This window comes from Acipenser ruthenus, chromosome 25 (assembly GCF_902713425.1).
Source record: "Acipenser ruthenus chromosome 25, fAciRut3.2 maternal haplotype, whole genome shotgun sequence".
Taxonomy (NCBI): Eukaryota; Metazoa; Chordata; class Actinopteri; order Acipenseriformes; family Acipenseridae; genus Acipenser; species Acipenser ruthenus.
In genome coordinates this window covers 59,012-84,721 of record NC_081213.1, presented here as the reverse complement: position 1 = coordinate 84,721, position 25,710 = coordinate 59,012, and the positions used below count along the sequence as shown (strand labels likewise).

The 25,710-nt window shown below is 55.1% G+C and overlaps 1 protein-coding gene across 2 annotated transcripts; it reads left to right on the top strand.

Moving 5' to 3' along the window:
* The first annotated feature begins 809 nt into the window (after positions 1 to 809).
* Positions 810 to 23,712, top strand: LOC131701488 (protein argonaute-3). Of its 2 annotated transcripts, none has more exons than XM_058999545.1 (19): positions 810 to 1,682; positions 6,014 to 6,185; positions 7,107 to 7,227; positions 7,353 to 7,561; positions 8,399 to 8,535; positions 10,274 to 10,408; positions 10,592 to 10,679; positions 11,289 to 11,436; positions 11,523 to 11,642; positions 12,210 to 12,332; positions 12,957 to 13,090; positions 13,233 to 13,417; positions 13,497 to 13,656; positions 13,831 to 13,921; positions 14,653 to 14,847; positions 15,012 to 15,146; positions 15,498 to 15,599; positions 15,860 to 16,059; positions 18,391 to 23,712. In XM_058999545.1, exons 1-19 carry the CDS (start codon positions 1,664 to 1,666, stop codon positions 18,497 to 18,499), a joined length of 2,583 nt encoding a protein of 860 aa, XP_058855528.1. In that variant the 5' UTR covers positions 810 to 1,663; the 3' UTR covers positions 18,500 to 23,712. The 2 variants fall into 2 exon arrangements, with proteins under 2 accessions (XP_058855528.1, XP_058855527.1); XM_058999544.1 differs by having other exon boundaries at positions 811 to 1,682; positions 12,210 to 12,353.
* The last annotated feature ends 1,998 nt before the right edge of the window (positions 23,713 to 25,710 follow it).

Sequence of the window (25,710 nt, the reverse complement as noted above, 5' to 3'; positions counted from 1 at the left end):
CCGACGTGCGGGAGGCAGCAGCGCCGCTCTGAATGAAGAGAGGACTGGACCCGGCGTGCGGGAGGGAGCAGCACCGCTCTGAATGAAGAGAGGACTGGACCCGGTGTGCGGGAGGGAGCAGCGCCGCTCTGAATGAAGAGAGGACTGGACCCGGCGTGCGGGAGGGAGCAGCACCGCTCTGAATGAAGAGAGGACTGGACCCGGCGTGCGGGAGGGAGCAGCGCCGCTCTGAATGAAGAGAGGACTGGACCCGGCGTGCGGGAGGGAGCAGCGCCGCTCTGAATGAAGAGAGGACTGGACCCGGCGTGCGGGAGGGAGCAGCACCGCTCTGAATGAAGAGAGGACTGGACCCGGCGTGCGGGAGGGAGCAGCACCGCTCTGAATGAAGAGAGGACTGGACCCGGCGTGCGGGAGGGAGCAGCGCCGCTCTGAATGAAGAGAGGACTGGACCCGGCGTGCGGGAGGGAGCAGCGCCGCTCTGAATGAAGAGAGGACTGGACCCGGCGTGCGGGAGGGAGCAGCGCCGCTCTGAATGAAGAGAGGACTGGACCCGGCATGCGGGAGGGAGCAGCGTCGCTCTGAATGAAGAGAGGACTGGACCCGGCGTGCGGGAGGGAGCAGCGCCGCTCTGAATGAAGAGAGGACTGGACCCGGCGTGCGGGAGGGAGCAGCACCGCTCTGAATGAAGAGAGGACTGGACCCGACGTGCGGGAGACACGTTACTAAAGCCACAGGTTTACAAGAGCGTGCTACACGTATTCAGGCGATATTTCTTAAAGAACAATTTCTAAAAAAAATAAAAATAATAATAATAATTCAGCCTGGAAAGCGGTGCTGAATCTGACCACTCGGAGTGGAGGCGCACTCCAATAAAAAAAACTACAACTAAAAACAAACTTGCCATCAATTTACACGACGTTTGCACACTCATATTTGAGAAAGGCGGTGTTTATAATTCGGTGAATACAAGATCCCGGCGGCTTGCTCCGCGCCGGACGGAGGCTGCATGAATAACCGCATCACCTCATGAATTAAACAGCAGGGACTCTGACGTCATGAACGAGCAGGCGCATGAAGAATGATATCCGGAAGTGACGGCACTTCCTGCAGTCAGTTACAGAGGCAGTGTTTCCTGTCAGGGTTTCCCCGAGACGAGAGTAACTTACCGGGCAGAGACTCAGGGTTGTCCCTGGGAGATAGGCTTGCCGGGCGGGGAAACGCGATTAGTTAGAACACGGGGTCGGATTACACCGGTTTGAGATTCGGGATATAATACTGGGCAGAGAAACTGCAATCTGCGGGAAACTCTGAACGAAACCCGGGGAGAAGATAGAGACAGATCCGAGGGAGATCCCGACACAGTGTTACAGAACCGGAGAGATCCCTTCGGACCCCCGGGAGGTGACGGGTTCAGTGGAGTGCCTTCCCGGGCAGAGAAACAGCACTACCACCGGCAGACAGAGCCCAAGTGCCGGGGAAGGGGGCCTTACAGCCAGCGAGAGAGCCGGGAGGGGGCACGAGTGCCAGCTGGGCACAGAGACAGTCTGGAGTTATCTGTCTGTCTGATATAAACAGCGCGGGTCGGGCGAGACAGGGCCAGACCGGGACGGACCTGGTTTTTGACATTTAGGAGCCGGGAAAGAGCCGGATCGAGACCTCATGAATGGAAATCGGAACTACAGGTAAAGCAGAGGCATTTCTTATTAACTAATCTCCCAAAAAAGAAATACTAGTGACCCACTTGTACGTCACTTGAGTTAGTTTTGCTGCCCCAGTGCATCGCTCTGTGACAGTGGGCTGTTTGTGTCCTGGACCGCTTAACTTACCCGCTGCTCGGCGCTCTCCCTTCCAGACATACTCACTGTACCGGTTTGCAGTGCGTGTTGCCGCCTCTGTAAACTTATCATTGTAGAAACTACGGAATCATCCAGTCATCAAAGGACATCTGTGGCTGCTTGCGGAGCCTCCGCCTCTGTGGGTTAGTCATCCACGCCACTCGGTTAAACTGGGTGTCGTGTGCAGGGTTCTGGAAATGGCTGCCTTGGTTAGGGAAGCAGTAGTGCTGAACACAGCCCCTGTGTAACTGCTGCAGGTGAGATGTCTGAGAGGGACCGCCTGTCCGCTTCCTATTGCAGAGCAGGAGCTGGCCTGGGTAGAGTGCTTCAGAGAATCATATGAGTGGCAGGAATCCTTGTAGCTCTCCTGAGCCTCCCTCCCTCCCTGCGTTCACCTGAGAGCTTCACTCATGAAGCAGAGCTCTCCTTGTAGCTCTCCTGAGCCTCCCTCCCTCCCTGCGTTCACCTGAGAGCTTCACTCATGAAGCAGTGCTCTCCTTGTAGCTCTCCTGAGCCTCCCTCCCTCCCTGCGTTCACCTGAGAGCTTCACTCATGAAGCAGAGCTCTCCTTGTAGCTCTCCTGAGCCTCCCTCCCTCCCTGCGTTCACCTGAGAGCTTCACTCATGAAGCAGTGCTCTCCTTGTAGCTCTCCTGAGCCTCCCTCCCTCCCTGCGTTCACCTGAGAGCTTCACTCATGAAGCAGTGCTCTCCTTGTAGCTCTCCTGAGCCTCCCTCCCTCCCTGCGTTCACCTGAGAGCTTCACTCATGAAGCAGTGCTCTCCTTTTAGCTCTCCTGAGCCTCCCTCCCTCCCTGCGTTCACCTGAGAGCTTCACTCATAAAGCAGTGCTCTCCTTGTAGCTCTCCTGAGCTTCCCTCCCTCCCTGCGTTCACCTGAGAGCTTCACTCATGAAGCAGTGCTCTCCTTGTAGCTCTCCTGAGCCTCCCTCCCTCCCTGCGTTCACCTGAGAGCTTCACTCATGAAGCAGTGCTCTGTGGAAGCCTGCGTTCCTCTCTGGTATATTTCAAGGCAGCATGACCACAGTTCACTTTGCTTGACTCAAGTGAATCTCCCCCTTCCAGAGAGCGGGGGGTTTGAATGTGGATCTCTGGAGAATTGTCCCAGCGCTTCCCTGCCATGCATCAATAGAGCGCTCCGAGTCCCGGCACGCCGCCCTCTCTATTCAGCCAGGAGCTTGCGGCTGGTTTCTATGGAGAGTGCAACGTTCTGCTCTCTGGGGTCAAGGGCGGCTCACACATCCCTATTGTTGTGCTGAGAGGGAGGGAGGGAGGGCTGTGAAAGAACTCTGTGTCACACTGTGCAGAGAGAGAGAGAGCCACGGATGTGAGGAGAGCAGCCTAGAACTATCTGTGCAGGAGTGTGTCTGCCTGCCTGCCTGTCTGTCTCTGTCTGTCTGTCTGTCTGTGAAAGGCACTCTGCTGTGTGGAGGGCTGTGCTTTGCTCTAGGGCACAGTGAAAGGTTTTTGCTCTGGAATCGAGGGGAGCAGCTCTGTGTGTTTGTTCTGAGAGCAGGGGGGCCCATGAAGGGTGCTGACGATCTGTGAGGGGTAATAAAAGGGGGTGTGTGTGGGGGGGAGTGAGAGAGGGAATCAGACTAGTTCTAGTGGCTGATTTGAATTGGATGCGAGGGGGAGAGAAGCAGTGATATTTGTATTGTGAGAGATGTGGGAGGTGGAAACGTGAAGAGGTCAGACACTCTTCCATACGCGCCAAAGACGTGCTTCATGTGATTGGAGGTGCTGAACAATGCAGTGTCCTAGTGGCTGCTTAGCAAGCCAATGGTGTCTGTCCTGTCTAGATGTAATGGTCAGCAGACGCAGCACTGTGCTGTGAATGGTGAACAGCACGCTCTGCTCGCAGCCCCCTTAGCTGCAGTGCTGGAGCAGGGTTCAAGTTGCCATGGCGACTTGGTGAGCGGTGAGAGAGAGCCTGTCTCTGACAGTAATCTCCCAGTCTGCCACTTCATTGACAGTCCCGAGACTCTAACAGATGCCAGTGTCACCGCAGTGATGCCCCTCCTGTCTGCTCAACCTGCCCTGGAGAGTGCAGTGTGGTTACTCAGTGCAAGAGGAGCAAGCTGATTCTCCTCTTCTGCCCCTCTGCTCTGTACCTCTGTGAAAGACATTCGCTGTTGCCTGTGTGCTGTGCTGGGAGCTGCGGAGTGGAGGAGGCCTTTCAACAACTTGTTCTTATTGAGGCTACATTACATCAGCAGCGACGTGACGTGACTGTATCTGTGCATCAGCAGAGACGCAATGTGACTGTATCTGTGCATCAGCAGAGACGCAATGTGACTGTATCTGTGCATCAGCAGTGATGTGACGGGACTGTATCTGTGCATCAGCAGTGACGTGACGTGACTGTATCTGTGCATCAGCAGTGACGTGACGTGACTGTATCTGTGCATCAGCAGTGACGTGACGTGACTGTATCTGTGCATCAGCAGAGACGCAATGTGACTGTATCTGTGCATCAGCAGCGACGTGACAGGACTGTATCTGTGCATCAGCAGCGACGTGACGGGACTGTATCTGTGCATCAGCAGCGACGTGACGTGACTGTATCTGTGCATCAGCAGCGACGTGACGTGACTGTATCTGTGCATCAGCAGAGACGTAACGGGACTGTATCTGTGCATCAGCAGCGACGTGACGGGACTGTATCTGTGCATCAGCAGAGACGTGACGTGACTGTATCTGTGCATCAGCAGAGACGTGACGTGACTGTATCTGTGCATCAGCAGAGACGTGACGGGACTGTATCTGTGCATCAGCAGAGACGTGACGGGACTGTATCTGTGCATCAGCAGAGACGTGACGGGACTGTATCTGTGCATCAGCAGAGACGTGACGTGACTGTATCTGTGCATCAGCAGCGACGTGACGGGACTGTATCTGTGCATCAGCAGTGATGTGACGGGACTGTATCTGTGCATCAGCAGAGACGTGACGGGACTGTATCTGTGCATCAGCAGAGACGTGACGGGACTGTATCTGTGCATCAGCAGAGACGTGACGGGACTGTATCTGTGCATCAGCAGAGACGTGACGGGACTGTATCTGTGCATCAGCAGAGACGTGACGTGACGGGACTGTATCTGTGCATCAGCAGAGACGTGACGGGACTGTATCTGTGCATCAGCAGAGACGTGACGGGACTGTATCTGTGCATCAGCAGAGACGTGACGTGACTGTATCTGTGCATCAGCAGAGACGTGACGTGACGGGACTGTATCTGTGCATCAGCAGTGACGTGACTGTATCTGTGCATCAGCAGAGACGTGACGTGACTATCTGTGCATCAGCAGAGACGTGACGGGACTGTATCTTTGCATCAGCAGTGATGTGACGGGACTGTATCTGTGCATCAGCAGTGACGTGACGTGACGTGACGGGACTGTATCTGTGCATCAGCAGAGACGTGACGTGACTATCTGTGCATCAGCAGAGACGTGACGGGACTGTATCTTTGCATCAGCAGTGATGTGACGGGACTGTATCTGTGCATCAGCAGAGACGTGACGGGACTGTATCTGTGCATCAGAGTTGTGTGAAAGGGGGCGACTGTCACTTGGGTAGCTGACACAGACGGACTCCCTCACAACACTGGACACGTTGTATGAGGGTGGGGAGAGTGGAGAGACAGTGTGGGGGCTGCCCAGGCTGCTGTAGGATCTTTACTCCTAAGTCTTTATTTAGTGAGCAGTACGCTGGCCGGTCACTCTGGCTTTCCTGTGACGAGCTGGAGCCCCCTGTTTCCTGCAGTCCTGGACATGAGAGCCTGTTGACTTACAGAGGCTCAGGGACACTGCAATACACAGAGCGCAGGGCTGGAAATGAGACTGCCATTGCACGGTGCTTTGATCCACTCCAGGTTGCACTGTGAGTTTGTTACCTGTACACACTGTGGCTAATCCAGCTCGGATTTAAACCTGGAATGGGTGAGACTGCTGTGCAATAGGAGTCTTGTCTCCATCCCTGGAGCGATCAGAGTTTCGATTGGGTTACCTAGCCATGTTGTTGATGCTGAATCGCTGGGATCCTTTAAGACCCGACTTGACAAAGTTTTGAGATCAGTCCGCTGCTCGAATCCTCTCGTGGGGTGTTCTTCTGTTCTCTTGACAGTCGCTGCTGCTCTGACTATCCGTTTCCTCCCCAGGAGCCGTTGGGGCCCAGCCCCTGTTCTCGGTGCCCAGGCGCCCGGGCTATGGCACCATGGGGAAGCCCATCAAGCTGCTGGCCAACTGCTTCCAGGTGGAGATCCCCAAGATGGACGTGTACCTCTATGAGGTGGACATCAAGCCAGAGAAGTGTCCCCGGCGCGTCAACAGGTACGAAGCCGCTCCACTGAGCCCTGCTGCCCGTCTCCTAGCCAGGGAGGGTCGGGGTGCAGAGAGACGCAGTGTGGTCGGGGGGTGCAGAGAGACGCAGTGTGGTCGGGGTGCAGAGAGATGCAATGTGGTCGGGGGTGCAGAGAGACGCAATGTGGTCGGGGGTGCAGAGAGACGCAGTGTGGTCGGGGGTTGCAGAGAGACGCAGTGTGGTCGGGGTGCAGAGAGACGCAATGTGGTCGGGGGTGCAGAGAGACGCAGTGTGGTCGGGGGGTGCAGAGAGACGCAGTGTGGTCGGGGTGCAGAGAGACGCAGTGTGGTCGGGGTGCAGAGAGACGCAATGTGGTCGGGGGTGCAGAGAGACGCAGTGTGGTCGGGGGGTGCAGAGAGACGCAGTGTGGTCGGGGTGCAGAGAGACGCAATGTGGTCGGGGGTGCAGAGAGACGCAGTGTGGTCGGGGGGTGCAGAGAGACGCAGTGTGGTCGGGGGGTGCAGAGAGACGCAATGTGGTCGGGGGTGCAGAGAGACGCAGTGTGGTCGGGGGGTGCAGAGAGACGCAGTGTGGTCGGGGGGTGCAGAGAGACGCAGTGTGGTCGGGGGTTGCAGAGAGACGCAGTGTGGTCGGGGGTTGCAGAGAGACGCAGTGTGGTCGGGGGGTGCAGAGAGACGCAGTGTGGTCGGGGGTTGCAGAGAGACGCAGTGTGGTCGGGGGGTGCAGAGAGACGCAGTGTGGTCGGGGGGTGCAGAGAGACGCAGTGTGGTCGGGGGTTGCAGAGAGACGCAGTGTGGCGGGGTGCAGAGAGACGCAGTGTGGTCGGGGGGTGCAGAGCAGTTGAAGGTTTTGAGGTTTTAAGCTGCGTCCTTGAGTTCTGAAGTGTGTGTGTGTGTGTGTGTGTGTGTGTGCGTGTGTCTGTGTTTCAGGGAGGTGGTGGACTCCATGGTGCAGCACTTCAAGGTGACGATATTCGGGGATCGGAGGCCGGTGTACGATGGGAAGAAGAGTCTGTACACAGCGAACCCGCTGCCTGTCGCCACTGCAGGGGTAAGAAGAGCTCTCCCTGTGGCTCGCTGTTCGTTTCTCAGGGGGGGTTGTGTATCTGCTCTGGGTGTTTTGTCTCTGTGCTCCAGTGTGCTGAGCCTCTCTCTCTCTCTCTCTCTCTTTCGCAGGTGGACCTGGACGTGACTCTGCCGGGTGAGGGGGGGAAGGACCGCCCCTTCAAAGTGACGATCAAGTTTGTGTCGCGGGTGAGCTGGCACCTCCTGCACGAGGTCCTGACGGGCCGCAGCGTGGCAGAACCACTGGAGCTGGACAAGCCCATCAGCACCAACCCTGTGCACGCTGTCGACGTGGTGCTGAGACACCTGCCCTCCATGAAGTAAGAGTCCGCTCTCCCCTCTCCCCTGACTGGCTCCCCGCTGCATCCCAGTGTTCATGCTGTTCCTTGCTTGGTGCTGTGTGGTTCCTTCTCACTCTCTCCCCCTGGTGTCAGTGCTGTGTGCCCCCCTCTCACTCTCTCCCCCTGGTGTCAGTGCTGTGTGCCCCCCTCTCACTCTCTCCCCCTGGTGTCAGTGCTGTGTGCCCCCCTCTCACTCTCTCCCCCTGGTGTCAGTGCTGTGTGCCCCCCTCTCACTCTCTCCCCCTGGTGTCAGTGCTGTGTGCCTCCCTCTCACTCTCTCCCCCTGGTGTCAGTGCTGTGTGCCCCCCTCTCACTCTCTCCCCCTGGTGTCAGTGCTGTGTGCCCCCCTCTCACTCTCTCCCCCTGGTGTCAGTGCTGTGTGCCTCCCTCTCACTCTCTCCCCCTGGTGTCAGTGCTGTGTGCCCCCCTCTCACTCTCTCCCCCTGGTGTCAGTGCTGTGTGCCCCCCTCTCACTCTCTCCCCCTGGTGTCAGTGCTGTGTGCCTCCCTCTCACTCTCTCCCCCTGGTGTCAGTGCTGTGTGCCCCCCTCTCACTCTCTCCCCCTGGTGTCAGTGCTGTGTGCCCCCCTCTCACTCTCTCCCCCTGGTGTCAGTGCTGTGTGCCCCCCTCTCACTCTCTCCCCCTGGTGTCAGTGCTGTGTGCCCCCCTCTCACTCTCTCCCCCTGGTGTCAGTGCTGTGTGCCTCCCTCTCACTCTCTCCCCCTGGTGTCAGTGCTGTGTGCCCCCCTCTCACTCTCTCTCCCTGGTGTCAGTGCTGTGTGCCCCCGTCTCACTCTCCCCCTCTCCCCCTCGCAGGTACACTCCAGTGGGGCGGTCTTTCTTCTCGGCCCCCGAGGGCTATGATCACCCGCTGGGCGGGGGCAGGGAGGTGTGGTTTGGGTTCCACCAGTCCGTGCGGCCCGCCATGTGGAAGATGATGCTGAATATTGATGGTAAGCAGGCTGCAGCGCAGTGCGGTGTGGAGGGAACGGCAGCCCTGTGGAAAGCAGGACATCTTCCCATCCTTTCCATTTCCACTCTCATTTAGAACCTTTTTATATGAGCGTCGTCCCTTAGAGGCGGAGAAGAGATACAGACACGTCTTAGCAAAGCATGTGACATGTACAAAAAGCAGCTGTGCGAGAGAGAAGCGATGTGTCTGAATGTGTGAGATCTACAGGATCACAGCGCTGTGTCTGAATGTGTCAGATCTACAGGATCACAGCGCTGTGTCTGAATGTGTCAGATCTACAGGATCACAGCGCTGTGAATGTGTGACATCTACAGGATCACAGCACTGTGTCTGAATGTGTCAGATCTACAGGATCACAGCGCTGTGTCTGAATGTGTCAGATCTACAGGATCACAGCGCTGTGAATGTGTCAGATCTACAGGATCACAGCGCTGTGTCTGAATGTGTCAGATCTACAGGATCACAGAGCTGGGTCTGAATGTGTCAGATCTACAGGAGGTGCAGGGATCAGCGGGGCTTGTGACTCCAGAGAAATGTTTGCCAGCAAATTCCTTTTTGTTCCCGTGCTGTCAGTGCAGTTGAAGCGAGTCTCAGTGCTGCTGTGTGAAGCTCTCTGCTTATTCTTCCCAGCCCCGCCCAGTGAGCTGGCTGGTTACCGTGGTGACAGGAAGCAGGCTGTGGGAGGGGCGGGCTCAAGTGCAGTGGGCGTCGGCCTGTTGTGTGTGAGCAGCGTGGGGGCGGGCTCTCTCGCACTGACTGACACACCAGCCTGGAATGTGTCGGTGGTTTTGAAGCTGAGAGCTGAGAGGGAGCCGGCTGCTTTTGTTTGGACAGCGATCTCCTTGCATTGCCAGCCCTGCTGCACCCCTCTCGTGTGGAGTTTCCATCTCCCTGCATTGCCTGCCCTGCTGCTCCCCCTCGTGTGGAGTTTCCCTCTCTCTGCATTGCCAGCCCTGCTGCTCCCCCTGCATTGCCAGCCCTGCTGCTCCCCCTCGTGTGGAGTTTCTGCAGATTTGCTGTACAGCTGCACAGTGTGATTCAGCTGAAAAGACAAAACATCAGACAAATACAATAACCAACTTTCACTTAGCTGCTTTAGACCCACAAACAGCTCTGTGTTGAATCTCTGCTTTAGACCCACAAACAGCTCTGTGTTGAATCTCTGCTTTAGACCCACAAACAGCACTGTGTTGAATCTCTGCTTTAGACCCACAAACAGCTCTGTGTTGAATCCCTGCTTTAGACCCACAAACAGCACTGTGTTGAATCTCTGCTTTAGACCCACAAACAGCTCTGTGTTGAATCTCTGCTTTAGACCCACAAACAGCACTGTGTTGAATCTCTGCTTTAGACCCACAAACAGCTCTGTGTTGAATCTCTGCTTTAGACCCACAAACAGCTCTGTGTTGAATCTCTGCTTTAGACCCACAAACAGCTCTGTGTTGAATCTCTGCTTTAGACCCACAAACAGCTCTGTGTTGAATCTCTGCTTTAGACCCACAAACAGCTCTGTGTTGAATCTCTGCTTTAGACCCACAAACAGCTCTGTGTTGAATCTCTGCTTTAGACCCACAAACAGCTCTGTGTTGAATCTCTGCTTTAGACCCACAAACAGCTCTGTGTTGAATCTCTGCTTTACTATTTCACTGCAGCTTTTTATTTCTTGGAATTGTTAAACTTGCTTAACAAACCAGTCCGTTGTGTTTCCCTTGTGACAGTGTCAGCCACGGCCTTTTACAAAGCCCAGCCCGTGATCCAGTTCATGTGCGAGGTCCTCGACATTCACAACATCGATGAACAACCACGACCTCTCACCGATTCTCACCGGGTCAAATTCACCAAAGAGATTAAAGGTGAGCGGAGCTGCTTCTGTGAACAGCACAGTGCACACGCTGCCCCCTGCTGGCGGCTCTGTATGTGAAGTCTCAGGACAGCTGGTGTCGGGTTCGCTTTGTGCTGTACAGTACTGGGGGGTTGACGGTGTGCTGTGATCAGTCTCGTGCTCCACTAACACTTTGTGCCTTTCTCTTTGAAAGGTCTGAAGGTTGAGGTGACGCACTGTGGAACGATGAGGAGAAAGTACCGCGTGTGCAACGTGACTCGGAGACCAGCGAGCCACCAAACGTGAGGCCACTTCTTATTTATTGTCATGATCGCGATGCCTTGCTTGTGCAGTAAAGATGTCAGAGTGGCGCATCCAGTCAAGGTGCTCCGCGTGGAGTGCAGGATGCGCCCTGTAGCCTGGAGATCGCAGGTTCGAATCCAGGCTATGTCATGCCGACCGTGACCGGGGGTTCCTAGGGGTAGGGAGGGATTAGGTCTGCAGGGGAATCCACGGTTCAGCGCGCCCCAGCGCCCCCTGTGGCTGATGGGGCGCCTGCGGGTCTGCAGTGGAGCTGTTCAGATCTGTGTTGTCCTCCGGCACTGTAGGTGTGGATGTGGATCCGCAGTGTGAGAAACGACGGCTTGGCAGGAACACGTTTCGGAGGACGGGGGTTTGCAGCGGTGAACCGGGATGTAATAATCAATAAAGAAAGATGATGTCATTGTTCATGCTGGTTGTGTCTCTGCTTCGTGACGTTCTGTCACCTGCGTCAGAATTGCGCTGTCTCATTAAGTACAGGGCGTCTGCTCTGCAGGTTGAAATGTGTTTTGAGAGTGTGCTGCCAGGTGGATTATTAACGTCCTTCTGCACAGGTACCCTGACATTAATACTCATCAATTTAACTGCAGGTTTCCTTTGCAACTGGAGAACGGTCAGACAGTGGAGCGCACGGTGGCTCAGTACTTCAGAGAGAAGTACAGCCTGCAGCTCAAGTACCCGCACCTGCCCTGCCTGCAGGTGGGCCAGGAGCAGAAGCACACCTACCTGCCCCTGGAGGTAAGACAGACAGACAGGTCATTGCATAGCCCTGAAGGGAAGCAGCCCGGGCCGAGGAGGGGAACTGATTCTCTTGTACCCTGCAGGTGTGTAACATCGTAGCGGGGCAGCGCTGTATCAAGAAACTGACGGATAATCAGACTTCCACCATGATCAAAGCGACCGCGCGCTCAGCACCCGACAGGCAGGAGGAGATCAGCAGGCTGGTGAGTGTCTGACACACAGAACAGCTGCAACAGTGTTTAACAATGCACTGCTTTAGTGACTGCTGTGACTAGGTTCTCTCCCCCTGTGTTTGCAGTGCCGCGGTACACACTGAAAGCAGCAGGTCCTCAGTTTGTTCTGGCTCTGCTGTGACTAGGTTCTCTCCCCCTGTGTTTGCAGTGCCGCGGTACACACTGAAAGCAGCAGGTCCTCAGTTTGTTCTGGCTCTGCTGTGACTAGGTTCTCTCCCCCTGTGTTTGCAGTGCCGCGGTACACACTGAAAGCAGCAGGTCCTCAGTTTGTTCTGGCTCTGCTGTGACTAGGTTCTCTCCCCCTGTGTTTGCAGTGCCGCGGTACACACTGAAAGCAGCAGGTCCTCAGTTTGTTCTGGCTCTGCTGTGACTAGGTTCTCTCCCCCTGTGTTTGCAGTGCCGCGGTACACACTGAAAGCAGCAGGTCCTCAGTTTGTTCTGGCTCTGCTGTGACTAGGTTCTCTCCCCCTGTGTTTGCAGTGCCGCGGTACACACTGAAAGCAGCAGGTCCTCAGTTTGTTCTGGCTCTTGTTTCAGGTGCGGAGTGCGAACTACGATGCTGACCCCTTCGTGCAGGAGTTCCAGTTCAAGGTGCGGGACGAGATGGCCCATGTGACGGGGCGCGTGTTACCTGCGCCCATGCTGCAGTACGGGGGCAGGGTGAGCACAGAACACTTTATGGTACCCTTCTTTTAAATCTTGATGCTTTGATGTATTTTTATGTGTGTATTTTTTTTATTTTTATTGTTACAATTTTTTTTTCCAACTTGTCTAGTGCATTATTTGTGGAAAGTTCTGGCAGTGTGTGAATGTCCTGGAGTTGACTAGCTGACCACTCAACCTGTCCTGGGGTAGGGGAGGAGAGGGACGGAGGGGTCTGGGGTCTGTCCTGGGCTAGGGGAGGAGAGGGACGGAGGGGTCTGGGGTCTGTCCTGGGCTAGGGGAGGAGAGGGACGGAGGGGTCGGGGGTCTGTCCTGGGCTAGGGGAGGAGAGGGACGGAGGGGTCGGGGGTCTGTCCTGGGCTAGGGGAGGAGAGGGACGGAGGGGTCTGGGGTCTGTCCTGGGCTAGGGGAGGAGAGGGACGGAGGGGTCTGGGGTCTGTTTTGGGGTAGGGGAGGAGAGGGACGGAGGGGTCTGTGGTCTGTCCTGGGGTAGGGGAGGAGAGGGACGGAGGGGTCGGGGGTCTGTCTGTGTCAGTAGACATGTGTCCGGACTGTCTGTGTGAGTTTTGTGATTAAGTTGTGTGCTCCGAGGGTGCGTCCCAACGCTGAGCTCTGTTTCAGAACCGGACAGTGGCCACACCCAGCCACGGGGTGTGGGACATGCGGGGGAAGCAGTTCCACACAGGAGTGGAGATCAAGATGTGGGCGATCGCCTGCTTCGCCACGCAGAGACAGTGCCGAGAGGAGATACTGAAGTAAGGACTGTGCCTTAATCTTAACAGAGTGTTGTATCCAAGACCAGAAGAGACTGACTGGATAGCAGCTTGTATCAGAGACTACAGTAGAGCAGAGATCCTGAGACCTGCAGTTAAAGTGAATCTCCTTGTATCCACACAGGGGCTTCACTGACCAGCTGCGCAAGATCTCCAAGGACGCGGGGATGCCTATCCAGGGCCAGCCCTGCTTCTGTAAATACGCGCAGGGTGCTGACAGCGTGGAGCCCATGTTCCGCCACCTGAAAAACACCTATTCAGGGCTGCAGCTCATCATAGTCATCCTGCCCGGGAAAACGCCCGTCTACGGTAAGCCTGGGGCCCCGAGGTGCTGCCTCGCTGCCTCCGCTCCCACCCCCTCTCACTCTCGCTCTCTGTGTCCCCTCAGCGGAGGTGAAGCGTGTGGGAGACACTCTCCTGGGAATGGCCACTCAGTGTGTTCAGGTGAAGAATGTGGTGAAGACCTCCCCCCAGACCCTCTCCAACCTCTGCCTGAAAATCAACGTCAAGCTGGGGGGAATTAACAACATCCTGGTCCCGCACCAGCGGTGAGGCTTCTGAATGTTCGCATTCGTTTTGACAATGAGATTTGTTTCATTGCTCAGCCTCAGCTTCCCCTCCTACCACTAAAAGCTTGCGTCCTGAATGTACTCCCTGTGTGCTCCTCGTGAACCCGTCCTCTCCCTGGCTGTGCTGATCTTCCTCTCCCTCCCTCTCCGCAGCCCCTCTGTGTTCCAGCAGCCCGTGATCTTCCTGGGGGCGGACGTCACGCACCCCCCTGCTGGCGACGGGAAGAAGCCCTCGATCGCAGCGGTGAGTCGGAGCTTCGGGAACGGGCCTGACCCAGCTCTCATGCGCTTTACTTGAGAGCGAGTCTCTCCTGAGTGTTATAAGATACAGTCCCAGTCACTACACAGGCCAGACTAAGCACAGGTGCTGCGTGTGTGTGTGTGCGTGTGTGTGGATGGGTGGTGAAGGGGTAGTGAAGGAGTCTTGTCTCTGCAGGTGGATGGGTGGCTGGTGAAGGGGTAGTGAAGGAGTCTGGTCTCTGCAGGTGGATGGGTGGGTGGTGAAGGGGTAGTGAAGGAGTCTGGTCTCTGCAGGTGGATGGGTGGGTGGTGAAGGGGTAGTGAAGGAGTCTGGTCTCTGCAGGTGGATGGGTGGGTGGTGAAGGGGTAGTGAAGGAGTCTGGTCTCTGCAGGTGGATGGGTGGCTGGTGAAGGGGTAGTGAAGGAGTCTGGTCTCTGCAGGTGGATGGGTGGCTGGTGAAGGGGTAGTGAAGGAGTCTTGTCTCTGCAGGTGGATGGATGGGTGGTGAAGGGGTAGTGAAGGAGTCTGGTCTCTGCAAGTGGATGGGTGGGTGGTGAAGGGGTAGTGAAGGAGTCTTGTCTCTGCAGGTGGATGGGTGGCTGGTGAAGGGGTAGTGAAGGAGTCTTGTCTCTGCAGGTGGATGGGTGGGTGGTGAAGGGGTAGTGAAGGAGTCTGGTCTCTGCAGGTGGATGGGTGGCTGGTGAAGGGGTAGTGAAGGAGTCTTGTCTCTGCAGGTGGTGGGGAGCATGGACGCTCACCCCAGCCGATACTGTGCCACGGTGAGAGTACAGCGCCCCCGGCAGGAGATCATCCAGGACCTGGCCTCCATGGTGCGGGAGCTGCTCATCCAGTTCTACAAGTCGACCCGCTACAAGCCCACCAGGATCATCTTCTACAGAGACGGGGTGTCGGAGGGGCAGTTCAGACAGGTCAGCCCAGCCCTCCTATCTGCTCTATCCTCCTGTCTCCTAGCCTTGCTGTTGAATGTAGTTTAATGTGTGTAAGTGGAGCTCCTCTTCGGTCCTGAGCACTCTGCTGTCTGTTAGATCAGTGACATGCTGTAAATGTGCCCTGTGTTGTGGTGTGTCTGCAGGTGCTGTACTATGAGCTGCTTGCAATCCGGGAGGCCTGTATCAGCCTGGAGAAGGAGTACCAGCCTGGCATCACCTACATCGTGGTGCAGAAGCGCCACCACACCCGGCTCTTCTGTGCCGACCGGAACGAGAGGGTCAGTACCCCGAGAACAGTCGTGCCTGTCTGATCAAACCAGCCTTCATGATTCGTGCCTGTCTGATCAAACCAGCCTTCATGATTCGTGCCTGTCTGATCAAACCAGCCTTCATGATTCGTGCCTGTCTCATCAAACCAGCCTTCTTGATGTGAACAGGATAGCAGGTTTCATTTAGGAATGTTATTTGAAGTAGTTTTTATAACTCGGATATCTACAGATAAGATGGAAACCTCAAGGTCCAGGCTATCTGGACCTATCCACAGGATTTTATTTTATTATCATTTTTTAGCTCCCAGTTGAGATGGTTGCAGCCTCATAAGCTGCTCTGTTTCCCTTTGTCCTCTGCAGGTTGGTAGAAGTGGAAACATTCCTGCTGGAACCACTGTGGACACGGACATCACTCACCCTTACGAGTTCGACTTCTACCTGTGCAGCCACGCTGGAATCCAGGTACTGCTGCCCTGTGTCTGAGAGGCGTGCGAGCGCCCTGAGAGCGCCCTGAGAGCGCCGTGCGAGCGCCCTGAGAGCGCCGTGCGAGCGCCCTGAGAGCGCCGTGCGAGCGCCCTGAGAGCGCCGTGCGAGCGCCGTGCGAGCGCCGTGCGAGCGCCGTGCGAGCGCCCTGAGAGCGCCGTACGAGCGCCAGAGAGCGCCGTGCGAGCGCCCTGAGAGCGTCTGAGAGCTCCTCCTGCTCACTGTCTCTCCCTCCTCAGGGCACCAGCCGCCCCTCTCACTATCACGTGTTGTGGGATGACAACTGCTTTACTGCGGACGAGTTCCAGCTCCTCACCTACCAGCTGTGCCACACGTACGTGCGCTGCACCCGCTCCGTCTCCATCCCCGCGCCCGCTTACTACGCGCATCTGGTGGCGTTCCGAGCGCGGTACCACCTGGTGGACAAGGAGCACGACAGGTGAGTGAAAAACACTGTTTGTTGGTGCTCGGTGTGACCCCCTGTTTTGTTGGTGCTCGGTGTGACCCCCTGTTTTGTTGGTGCTTGGTGTGACCCCCGTTTTGTTGGTGCTCGGTGTGACCCCCTGTTGTTTGGTGCTCGGTGTGACCCCCTGTTTGTTGGTGCTCGGTGTGACCCCCTGTTTTGTTGGTGCTCGGTGTGACCCCCTGTTTGTTGGTGCTCGGTGTGACCCCCTGTTTTGTTGGTGCTCGGTGTGACCCCCTGTTTTGTTGGTGCTCGGTGTGACCCCCTGTTTGTTGGTGCTCGTGTGACCCCCTGTTTGTTGGTGCTCGGTGTGACCCCCTGTTTGTTGGTGCTCGGTGTGACCCCCTGTTTGTTGGTGCTTGGTGTGACCCCCTGTTTTGTTGGTGCTCGGTGTGACCCCCTGTTGTTTGGTGCTCGGTGTGACCCCCTGTTTTGTTGGTGCTCGGTGTGACCCCCTGTTTTGTTGGTGCTTGGTGTGACCCCCTGTTTGTTGGTGCTCGGTGTGACCCCCTGTTGTTTGGTGCTCGGTGTGACCCCCTGTTTGTTGGTGCTCGGTGTGACCCCCTGTTTTGTTGGTGCTCGGTGTGACCCCCTGTTTTGTTGGTGCTTGGTGTGACCCCCTGTTTGTTGGTGCTCGGTGTGACCCCCTGTTGTTTGGTGCTCGGTGTGACCCCCTGTTTGTTGGTGCTTGGTGTGACCCCCTGTTTTGTTGGTGCTCGGTGTGACCCCCTGTTTGTTGGTGCTCGGTGTGACCCCCTGTTTGTTGGTGCTCGGTGTGACCCCCTGTTTTGTTGGTGCTCGGTGTGACCCCCTGTTTGTTGGTGCTCGGTGTGACCCCCTGTTTTGTTGGTGCTCGGTGTGACCCCCTGTTTTGTTGGTGCTTGGTGTGACCCCCTGTTTGTTGGTGCTCGGTGTGACCCCCTGTTGTTTGGTGCTCGGTGTGACCCCCTGTTTGTTGGTGCTCGGTGTGACCCCCTGTTTTGTTGGTGCTCGGTGTGACCCCCTGTTTGTTGGTGCTCGGTGTGACCCCCTGTTTGTTGGTGCTCGGTGTGACCCCCTGTTTGTTGGTGCTTGGTGTGACCCCCTGTTTGTTGGTGCTTGGTGTGACCCCCTGTTTTGTTGGTGCTCGGTGTGACCCCCTGTTGTTTGGTGCTCGGTGTGACCCCCTGTTTTGTTGGTGCTTGGTGTGACCCCCTGTTTTGTTGGTGCTTGGTGTGACCCCCTGTTTTGTTGGTGCTCGGTGTGACCCCCTGTTTGTTGGTGCTCGGTGTGACCCCCTGTTTGTTGGTGCTCGGTGTGACCCCCTGTTTGTTGGTGCTCGGTGTGACCCCCTGTTTGTTGGTGCTTGGTGTGACCCCCTGTTTTGTTGGTGCTCGGTGTGACCCCCTGTTTGTTGGTGCTCGGTGTGACCCCCTGTTTTGTTGGTGCTCGGTGTGACCCCCTGTTTTGTTGGTGCTCGGTGTGACCCCCTGTTTGTTGGTGCTCGTGTGACCCCCTGTTTGTTGGTGCTCGGTGTGACCCCCTGTTTGTTGGTGCTCGGTGTGACCCCCTGTTTGTTGGTGCTTGGTGTGACCCCCTGTTTTGTTGGTGCTCGGTGTGACCCCCTGTTGTTTGGTGCTCGGTGTGACCCCCTGTTTGTTGGTGCTCGGTGTGACCCCCTGTTTTGTTGGTGCTCGGTGTGACCCCCTGTTTGTTGGTGCTCAGTGTGACCCCCTGTTTGTTGGTGCTCGGTGTGACCCCCTGTTTGTTGGTGCTCGGTGTGACCCCCTGTTTTGTTGGTGCTTGGTGTGACCCCCTGTTTGTTGGTGCTCGGTGTGACCCCCTGTTTGTTGGTGCTCGGTGTGACCCCCTGTTTTGTTGGTGCTTGGTGTGACCCCCTGTTTTGTTGGTGCTCGGTGTGACCCCCTGTTTGTTGGTGCTCGGTGTGACCCCCTGTTTGTTGGTGCTCGGTGTGACCCCCTGTTTGTTGGTGCTCGGTGTGACCCCCTGTTTTGTTGGTGCTCGGTGTGACCCCCTGTTTGTTGGTGCTCGGTGTGACCCCCTGTTTTGTTGGTGCTCGGTGTGACCCCCTGTTTGTTGGTGCTCGGTGTGACCCCCTGTTTTGTTGGTGCTCGGTGTGACCCCCTGTTTTGTTGGTGCTTGGTGTGACCCCCTGTTTGTTGGTGCTCGGTGTGACCCCGTGTTTGTTGGTGCTCGGTGTGACCCCCTGTTTTGTTGGTGCTTGGTGTGACCCCCTGTTTTGTTGGTGCTCGGTGTGACCCCCTGTTTGTTGGTGCTCAGTGTGACCCCTCTTTGTCTCGTTCGCAGTGCCGAAGGCAGTCATGTTTCTGGACAGAGTAATGGCCGGGACCCCCAGGCTCTTGCCAAGGCTGTGCAGATTCACCACGACACCTTACGCACCATGTACTTCGCCTGAGAGAGAGAACGAGAGCGCAAAGGGGGCCACAAGCCCTCGCAGGAACCCAAAAACAAGCCACACACAAGCCTCTGTTTCCAGGAGGGTCGGTTTAAGGGGTCGACTCACCGTCGCTGTGCAGAGTAGTGGAGATGAGCGCACTGCCTCTGAAAAGGAACTCCGCACTATTATGCAATATAAAACCAGCCAGCCGCTGGCAGCACTCCCCTCTCCTCCGCGTCTCTGTCTGCAGGGGGCGCCGCTCCTCCTCCTGTCTGACTTGTGCTTTTTTATTTTGTTTGTTTGTCTTCTTCCTTTCTTTTTGCCTTTACCTCAAGTTGTTTGGCAGCACGACTTTCTCTGAAAAGAAAGGAAGGAAAGATGACGAGGTTTCAGAACCGTGGAGGCTGCAGGTTGCCGTTTGTTTTTCTAGCAGAGGAACGCGAATGCTGGGGCTGCAGCACTCAGATAACAATAGAGAAAGTGTCTTGAATTGATTGCTGCGCTGTGCTCCTCACAGCAACCTGCACAGGACAGTAAGAATCCCAAACCCACAGTGTAACGGCGCTGCTGTACCCCTCTCCTGCGCTGTGCTCCTCACAGCAGCCTGCACGGGACAGTAAGAATCCCAAACCCACAGTGTAACGGCGCTGCTGTACCCCTCTCCTGCTCTGTGCTCCTCACAGCAGCCTGCACGGGACAGTAAGAATCCCAAACCCACAGTGTAACGGCACTGCTGTACCCCTCTCCTGCTCTGTGCTCCTCACAGCAGCCTGCACGGGACAGTAAGAATCCCAACCCCACAGTGTAACGGCACTGCTGTACCCCTCTCCTGCTCTGTGCTCCTCACAGCAGCCTGCACGGGACAGTAAGAATCCCAAACCCACAGTGTAACGGCGCTGCTGTACCCCTCTCCTGCGCTGTGCTCCTCACAGCAGCCTGCACGGGACAGTAAGAATCCCAAACCCACAGTGTAACGGCGCTGCTGTACCCCTCTCCTGCGCTGTGCTCCTCACAGCAGCCTGCACGGGACAGTAAGAATCCCAACCCCACAGTGTAACGGCGCTGCTGTACCCCTCTCCTGCGCTGTGCTCCTCACAGCAGCCTGCACGGGACAGTAAGAATCCTAACCCCACAGTGTAATGGCACTGCTGTACCCCTCTCCTGCTCTGTGCTCCTCACAGCAGCCTGCACGGGACAGTAAGAATCCTAACCCCACAGTGTAACGGCACTGCTGTACCCCTCTCCTGCTCTGTGCTCCTCACAGCAGCCTGCACGGGACAGTAAGAATCCCAACCCCACAGTGTAACGGCGCTGCTGTACCCCTCTCCTGCGCTGTGCTCCTCACAGCAGCCTGCACGGGACAGTAAGAATCCTAACCCCACAGTGTAACGGCACTGCTGTACCCCTCTCCTGCTCTGTGCTCCTCACAGCAGCCTGCACGGGACAGTAAGAATCCCAACCCCACAGTGTAACGGCGCTGCTGTACCCCTCTCCTGCTCTGTGCTCTGCTCCAGCGTTACACCTCAAGCTTTGTTTGGTTGTCTGTTTTGTAGGCAGCGGTGACTTACTGTTTGAAATGAGAGCGCCGCTCTGTGTGTCGATCACAGCACACCTCGAAGGAGTCGAGCTGGGCTTCTGACAAGGTTCCCGATTGTATTATTGGGAGCACAGTGCCACCCGCAGGCCACCAGTATGTAAGTGCTCTTGATAATAGCCACTGAAGCGTTTGTGTGAAGCTAAGCCGTGGCTGGTTGACGGGCAGAACGCTTTCTCCAGTTCTGCTTTGTCGGACGGCAGCGTTTCCACTCGCTGGGAGCTTTCATCTTCAAGGCAACGGGATTCCTGTTTTAAGTGTATTGATGTTTTAAGCTTTCTTTTGTTTTTCTTTGTATTTATTAGAATTGTTAAGCCTAATAATTTAATAATAATAATAGTTAGCAACGACTCGTTTTTGTTATTTTATTTTCATTTTCTGGATATTGTTCTCCAGTGTTCACTAAACTGACAGCTTGTGTTGTTGCTTTATTTAGTGCAATAAATTAATGTTCAGATTCCATCCATGGAGGGCCCTGACTGGACGGCGATGTCCACAGCGAGCCCTGACTGGACGGCGCTGTCCACAGCGAGCCCTGACTGGACGGCGCTGTTTGTTCACAGCGAGCCCTGATTGGACGGCGATGTCCACAGCGAGCCCTGACTGGACGGCGCTGTCCACAGCGAGCCCTGATTGGACAGCGCTGTTTGTTCACAGCGAGCCCTGACTGGACAGCGCTGTTTGTTCACAGCGAGCCCTGATTGGACGGCGATGTCCACAGCGAGCCCTGACTGGACGGCGCTGTCCACAGCGAGCCCTGATTGGACAGCGCTGTTTGTTCACAGCGAGCCCTGACTGGACAGCGCTGTTTGTTCACAGCGAGCCCTGATTGGACGGCGATGTCCACAGCGAGCCCTGATTGGACAGCGCTGTTTGTTCACAGCGAGCCCTGATTGGACGGCGCTGTTTGTTCACAGCGAGCCCTGATTGGACAGCGCTGTTTGTTCACAGCGAGCCCTGATTGGACGGCGCTGTTTGTTCACAGCGAGCCCTGATTGGACGGCGCTGTTTGTTCACAGCAGGCCTCTCTGCTAACAGAAAGGGAACGACAGCCAGTCCAAAGACAGCCAGCATAACGAGGGGATTGCCGGATTGCAGAGGTTCAAACTGTGCCACTTTATTCCAGAGGAGGGCTTGATTTGGTAACTTTGTCTCGGAGCGTTATCGGAGTGGAGCTCCGAGCCGTTCCAGTGGCGTGTTTAAGAGGCTGTGGTCATTGTGGATTGTTCCAGATATCAAGTGCCTGGCAGTGTGAGAGGGACTGATCGTTCAGGGCGGTGGCTGGCCCTTTAGAACAGGAGGGACTGCTGTCTTTAATGAAATCCATCTGAATAATTGGAATCCAAGTCAATGAGAATGGCAGGGCTGGGACTTGGTTTTGTAGATTGAAATGAAATGTCTGTGCCGGAGAGCTTCGCTTGTGCGCTGCCTCTCTCCGCACAGTCGCTGGCCTCTCTCTTCTCTTCTGTATGAATTGGTGTTCAGGTTGCTTTGGCACACAGTGAGAGGATGCAGCCTGTCTTTCAGAGATGGGCATTGCGTTAGTCCCAGCCCTGCTTCACCGGGAGGATTTCTGAACCCAGCCAGAGCTGCCGCTGCCCTTGCAGATCAGTTAGAGAGCCACGTTGTTCTGCGGGGTGTGTTTGACGCCCCTGAGCTTGTGTGCGCTGTGACTAATCAAGATCACAGTTAAACCAGCTCAGCCCAAACTGCTGTACAATGGGAGTCTAATTCCATCTGTGCTGCTTGTAAACTGTGACAGGGCACTGATGCACACGCACACTAATACACACGCACACTGATACACACGCACACACACACTGATACACACGCACACACTGATCCACACACACACACTGATACACACTGATACACACATGCACGCACACACACTGATGCACACACACACTGATACACACACTGATACACACACACACTGATACACACACACACACTGATACACACACACTGATCCACACTGATACACAAACGCACACACACACACACACACTCTCTCTCTCTGATCCACACGCACGCAGGCGCACACATACACACACAGATACACAGCTCTTTGATCTTGGATGAAGCTCAGTGCTCTCCCCTGTGTTGATGCCCACACTGTTTGTTTGCCCGGGGGCTGCAGTGAAGCCCCCCAGCCCCCCTCTCTCTCTGTGGAGAGGACCCTTCGTTTGTCTGTGAGTGGCTGTGCTGTTGTCTATGGATTCTGCAAAGCCATGTGAAATGGATTCGCTGCTACTATTTTTCTATATTAAAGTCTGACGATGTCACTACAGGATCCCAGAGTGGGGTGGAAGGCAGGCTTGGTGCTCCGAGGTGCGGGTCCCAGCGCTGGCAGAGGCAGCGAGGAGTTCCTGGAGGTTTCAGTGGCTTTTACAGTGGGGTCCTCTTTACAAAGGGGATGCGGCACCTGTTCTGTCAGGTCGTTCCAGTGAACTCTGCAGGGTCCAGCTGTGACGTTTCAGGGGATTGGTGCTCCAGAGACAGCCCTTTCAGTGCAGGTCTGCACTCCACGTGCTTCTGCAGAGCTCTGCTCCACACACATGTGCTGTGTGTGTTTCAGCTGCCAGCTCCGTAGTAGAATTATTCTTGTTCTTCATATTATTGTAGAGAAGCTGCTTTATCTGATTCGCTCTTGTTGTAAAGCAGGGGTGCACGACCCCAGAATCCGTGCTGCTGTTCTGAGAGGGACTCTTTCTGATGCAATGTGTGCTTTGCAGCATTAAGCTTCCACTGTGGAACAGAGTTGGGCAATTGAAATCGAATTTACTAGCTGTGTTAACGAGGGTGGAGGGTGGAGTGGAGAGGCATGCTAAAAAAACAAAAGGAAACTTTAGATAATGCAATAGACTTGTTTTGGAGAGAGGATACATTTATCAGCACTGAGATCCAGTCCAGGCGGGTCCAGCAGTGGTTCTGATTCTGGTTAAGTTCCAGTCCAGGCTGACCCACTTTCCTGTGTGGAGGTTTTCAGTCACAATGGGAGATTGTTGTTGGCAGCTGTTTAAAATAATAATAATAATAATTATTATTATTATTATTATTATTATTGTATTTGTCAATCTGTGGCGCTGCGCCTGGACTGGTGTGAATTCAGGCTGTTGTATCTTTGCTGCGTGAGGAGAGGAGGGTTAGTGTGGAGTCTGCAGTGTGTGGCTGCTCTCTCTGGTAGAGGAGAGGAGGGTTAGTGTGGAGTCTGCAGTGTGTGGCTGCTCTCTCTGGTAGAGGAGGGTTAGTGTGGAGTCTGCAGTGTGTGGCTGCTCTCTCTGGGAGAGGAGGGTTAGTGTGGAGTCTGCAGTGTGTGGCTGCTCTCTCTGGTAGAGGAGAGGAGGGTTAGTGTGGAGTCTGCAGTGTGTGGCTGCTCTCTCTGGTAGAGGAGAGGAGGGTTAGTGTGGAGTCTGCAGTGTGAGGCTGCTCTCTCTGGGAGAGGAGGGTTAGTGTGGAGTCTGCAGTGTGTGGCTGCTCTCTCTGGTGCAGGAGAGGAGGGTTAGTGTGCAGTCTGCAGTGTGTGGCTGCTCTCTCTGGGAGAGGAGGGTTAGTGTGGAGTCTGCAGTGTGTGGCTGCTCTCTCTGGGAGAGGAGAGGAGGGTTAGTGTGGAGTCTGCAGTGTGAGGCTGCTCTCTCTGGTAGAGGAGAGGAGGGTTAGTGTGGAGTCTGCAGTGTGTGGCTGCTCTCTCTGGGAGAGGAGAGGAGGGTTAGTGTGGAGTCTGCAGTGTGAGGCTGCTCTCTCTGGGAGAGGAGAGGAGGGTTAGTGTGGAGTCTGCAGTGTGTGGCTGCTCTCTCTGGTGCAGGGAGTAGCAGTGCTGCTCATGAAGAGAGTTCAGAAGAAACCTTTAGTCTTTACTTTCCAAGAGTATAAACTTCACAGAACAGTCCACAGAAAGTGCCTTTCCTGAAGATGGTGCTGCAGAAAACAAATACAATAACTCAGATTTTCAAAATCTTCAGTGGCTGGAATATAGAAAGTGATGTTTTGTAAATGCCAATAGTGTGACAGTTCAGGATGATTGAGCGAGCGCTTCGGGTGTGTTTCTCAAAGCGTGCAGGATTCTCCCAAACACAGCTTTGACATGGCGGGGCCAGAGACTGCTCTAGACTGAAGGCTGCTTGATGCTGTGTTCGGATCAGGCAGTGTTCAGTGGGTCAGTGCTTTGAGGGCAGGCCTGTCTTCTCCACGCGGGGTTGGGGGTTGGGGGTTGGGGGTTGGGGGTTGGGGGTTGGGGGTTGGGTTGGGTTGGGTTGGGTTGGGGCTCCTGCTCTAGACTGAAGGCTGCTTGATGCTGTGTTCGGATCAGGCAGTGTTCAGTGGGTCAGTGCTTTGAAGGCAGGCCTCTCTTCTCTTCGCTGTGTTTGGTGAGGGGTCCCGAATTAAGAGGAATAGTTTAGATTGCAAACACTGCACCTCAGTAACCTTGGTATGCTGCATATAGTTTGAAATAATAAACCTGAAATATTACTTTGGTTACAGGATCATGTGCTGGATATGCCTAATAAATATACTTTAATCTGTGTTAGAAGAATAATAAATCATTCAAAGATATCATGTCTTAACACTTAACTGACTCGAATTTCTTTCTAAGATGAGCCTTTATTTTATATTACATTGTATTCTATTTTGTCTTGTATTTCTTGAAATGTTTTGAGAGCCTCCTGGCATCAAGTTAAACACCATGGAAGTGTGTCACTGCATTGCTGTGCACGGAGAGAGAGAGTGGCACTGCATTGCTGTGCACGGAGAGAGTGGCACTGCATTGCTGTGCACGGAGAGAGAGAGTGGCACTGCATTGCTGTGCACGGAGAGAGAGAGTGGCACTGCATTGCTGTGCACGGAGAGAGAGAGTGGCACTGCATTGCTGTGCACGGAGAGAGAGAGTGGCACTGCATTGCTGTGCACGGAGAGAGAGAGAGAGTGGCACTGCATTGCTGTGCACGGAGAGAGAGTGGCACTGCATTGCAGTGAGATCTCGTTGATGCCGGCTCAGTCTCTTCAGTGAGATCTCAGTGATGCCGGCTCGGTCTCTTCAGTGAGATCTCGTTGATGCCGGCTCGGTCTCTTCAGTGAGATCTCGTTGATGCCGGCTCGGTCTCTTCAGTGAGATCTCAGTGATGCAGGCTCACTCTCTTCAGTGAGATCTCATTGATGCAGGCTCACTCTCTTGAGATCTCTGCTCCAATGTTATTTTTTTATTTGTTTCATTCTTCATGAGAATCCTCATTCCGATCAGGAAGAGCCTCAGCCTTCACATGTGTGATGAAAGTACACTCCAGTCCTCCATGACTGTCCCTATCTTAACTATTTACAAACTAGACTCCAAGCTCTCAGCTTTGTAAGTTCTTAACCAATTAACAGCTCAATTCATTGCAATGACTTGGTATGAAAGGGCATTGTTTTGATTGCTTGTTCTTGAGCTCTCCAGAGTACCGGTCAGACATTGCTGAGCTCAATGCGACGGCAGCTATGAGTCCCAGAACATCTCCAGAGCTCGTTTCCACTGACCCTGTTCACACTGATGTCTAGCTCTGTCAGTATGTGCTGTTCCTGGTAAATGTTTTAGCGGGTAATATATACAGCCCTTCTCAAACAGCTTCAGCATGACTTTCAAATGTCTCCATCTGTT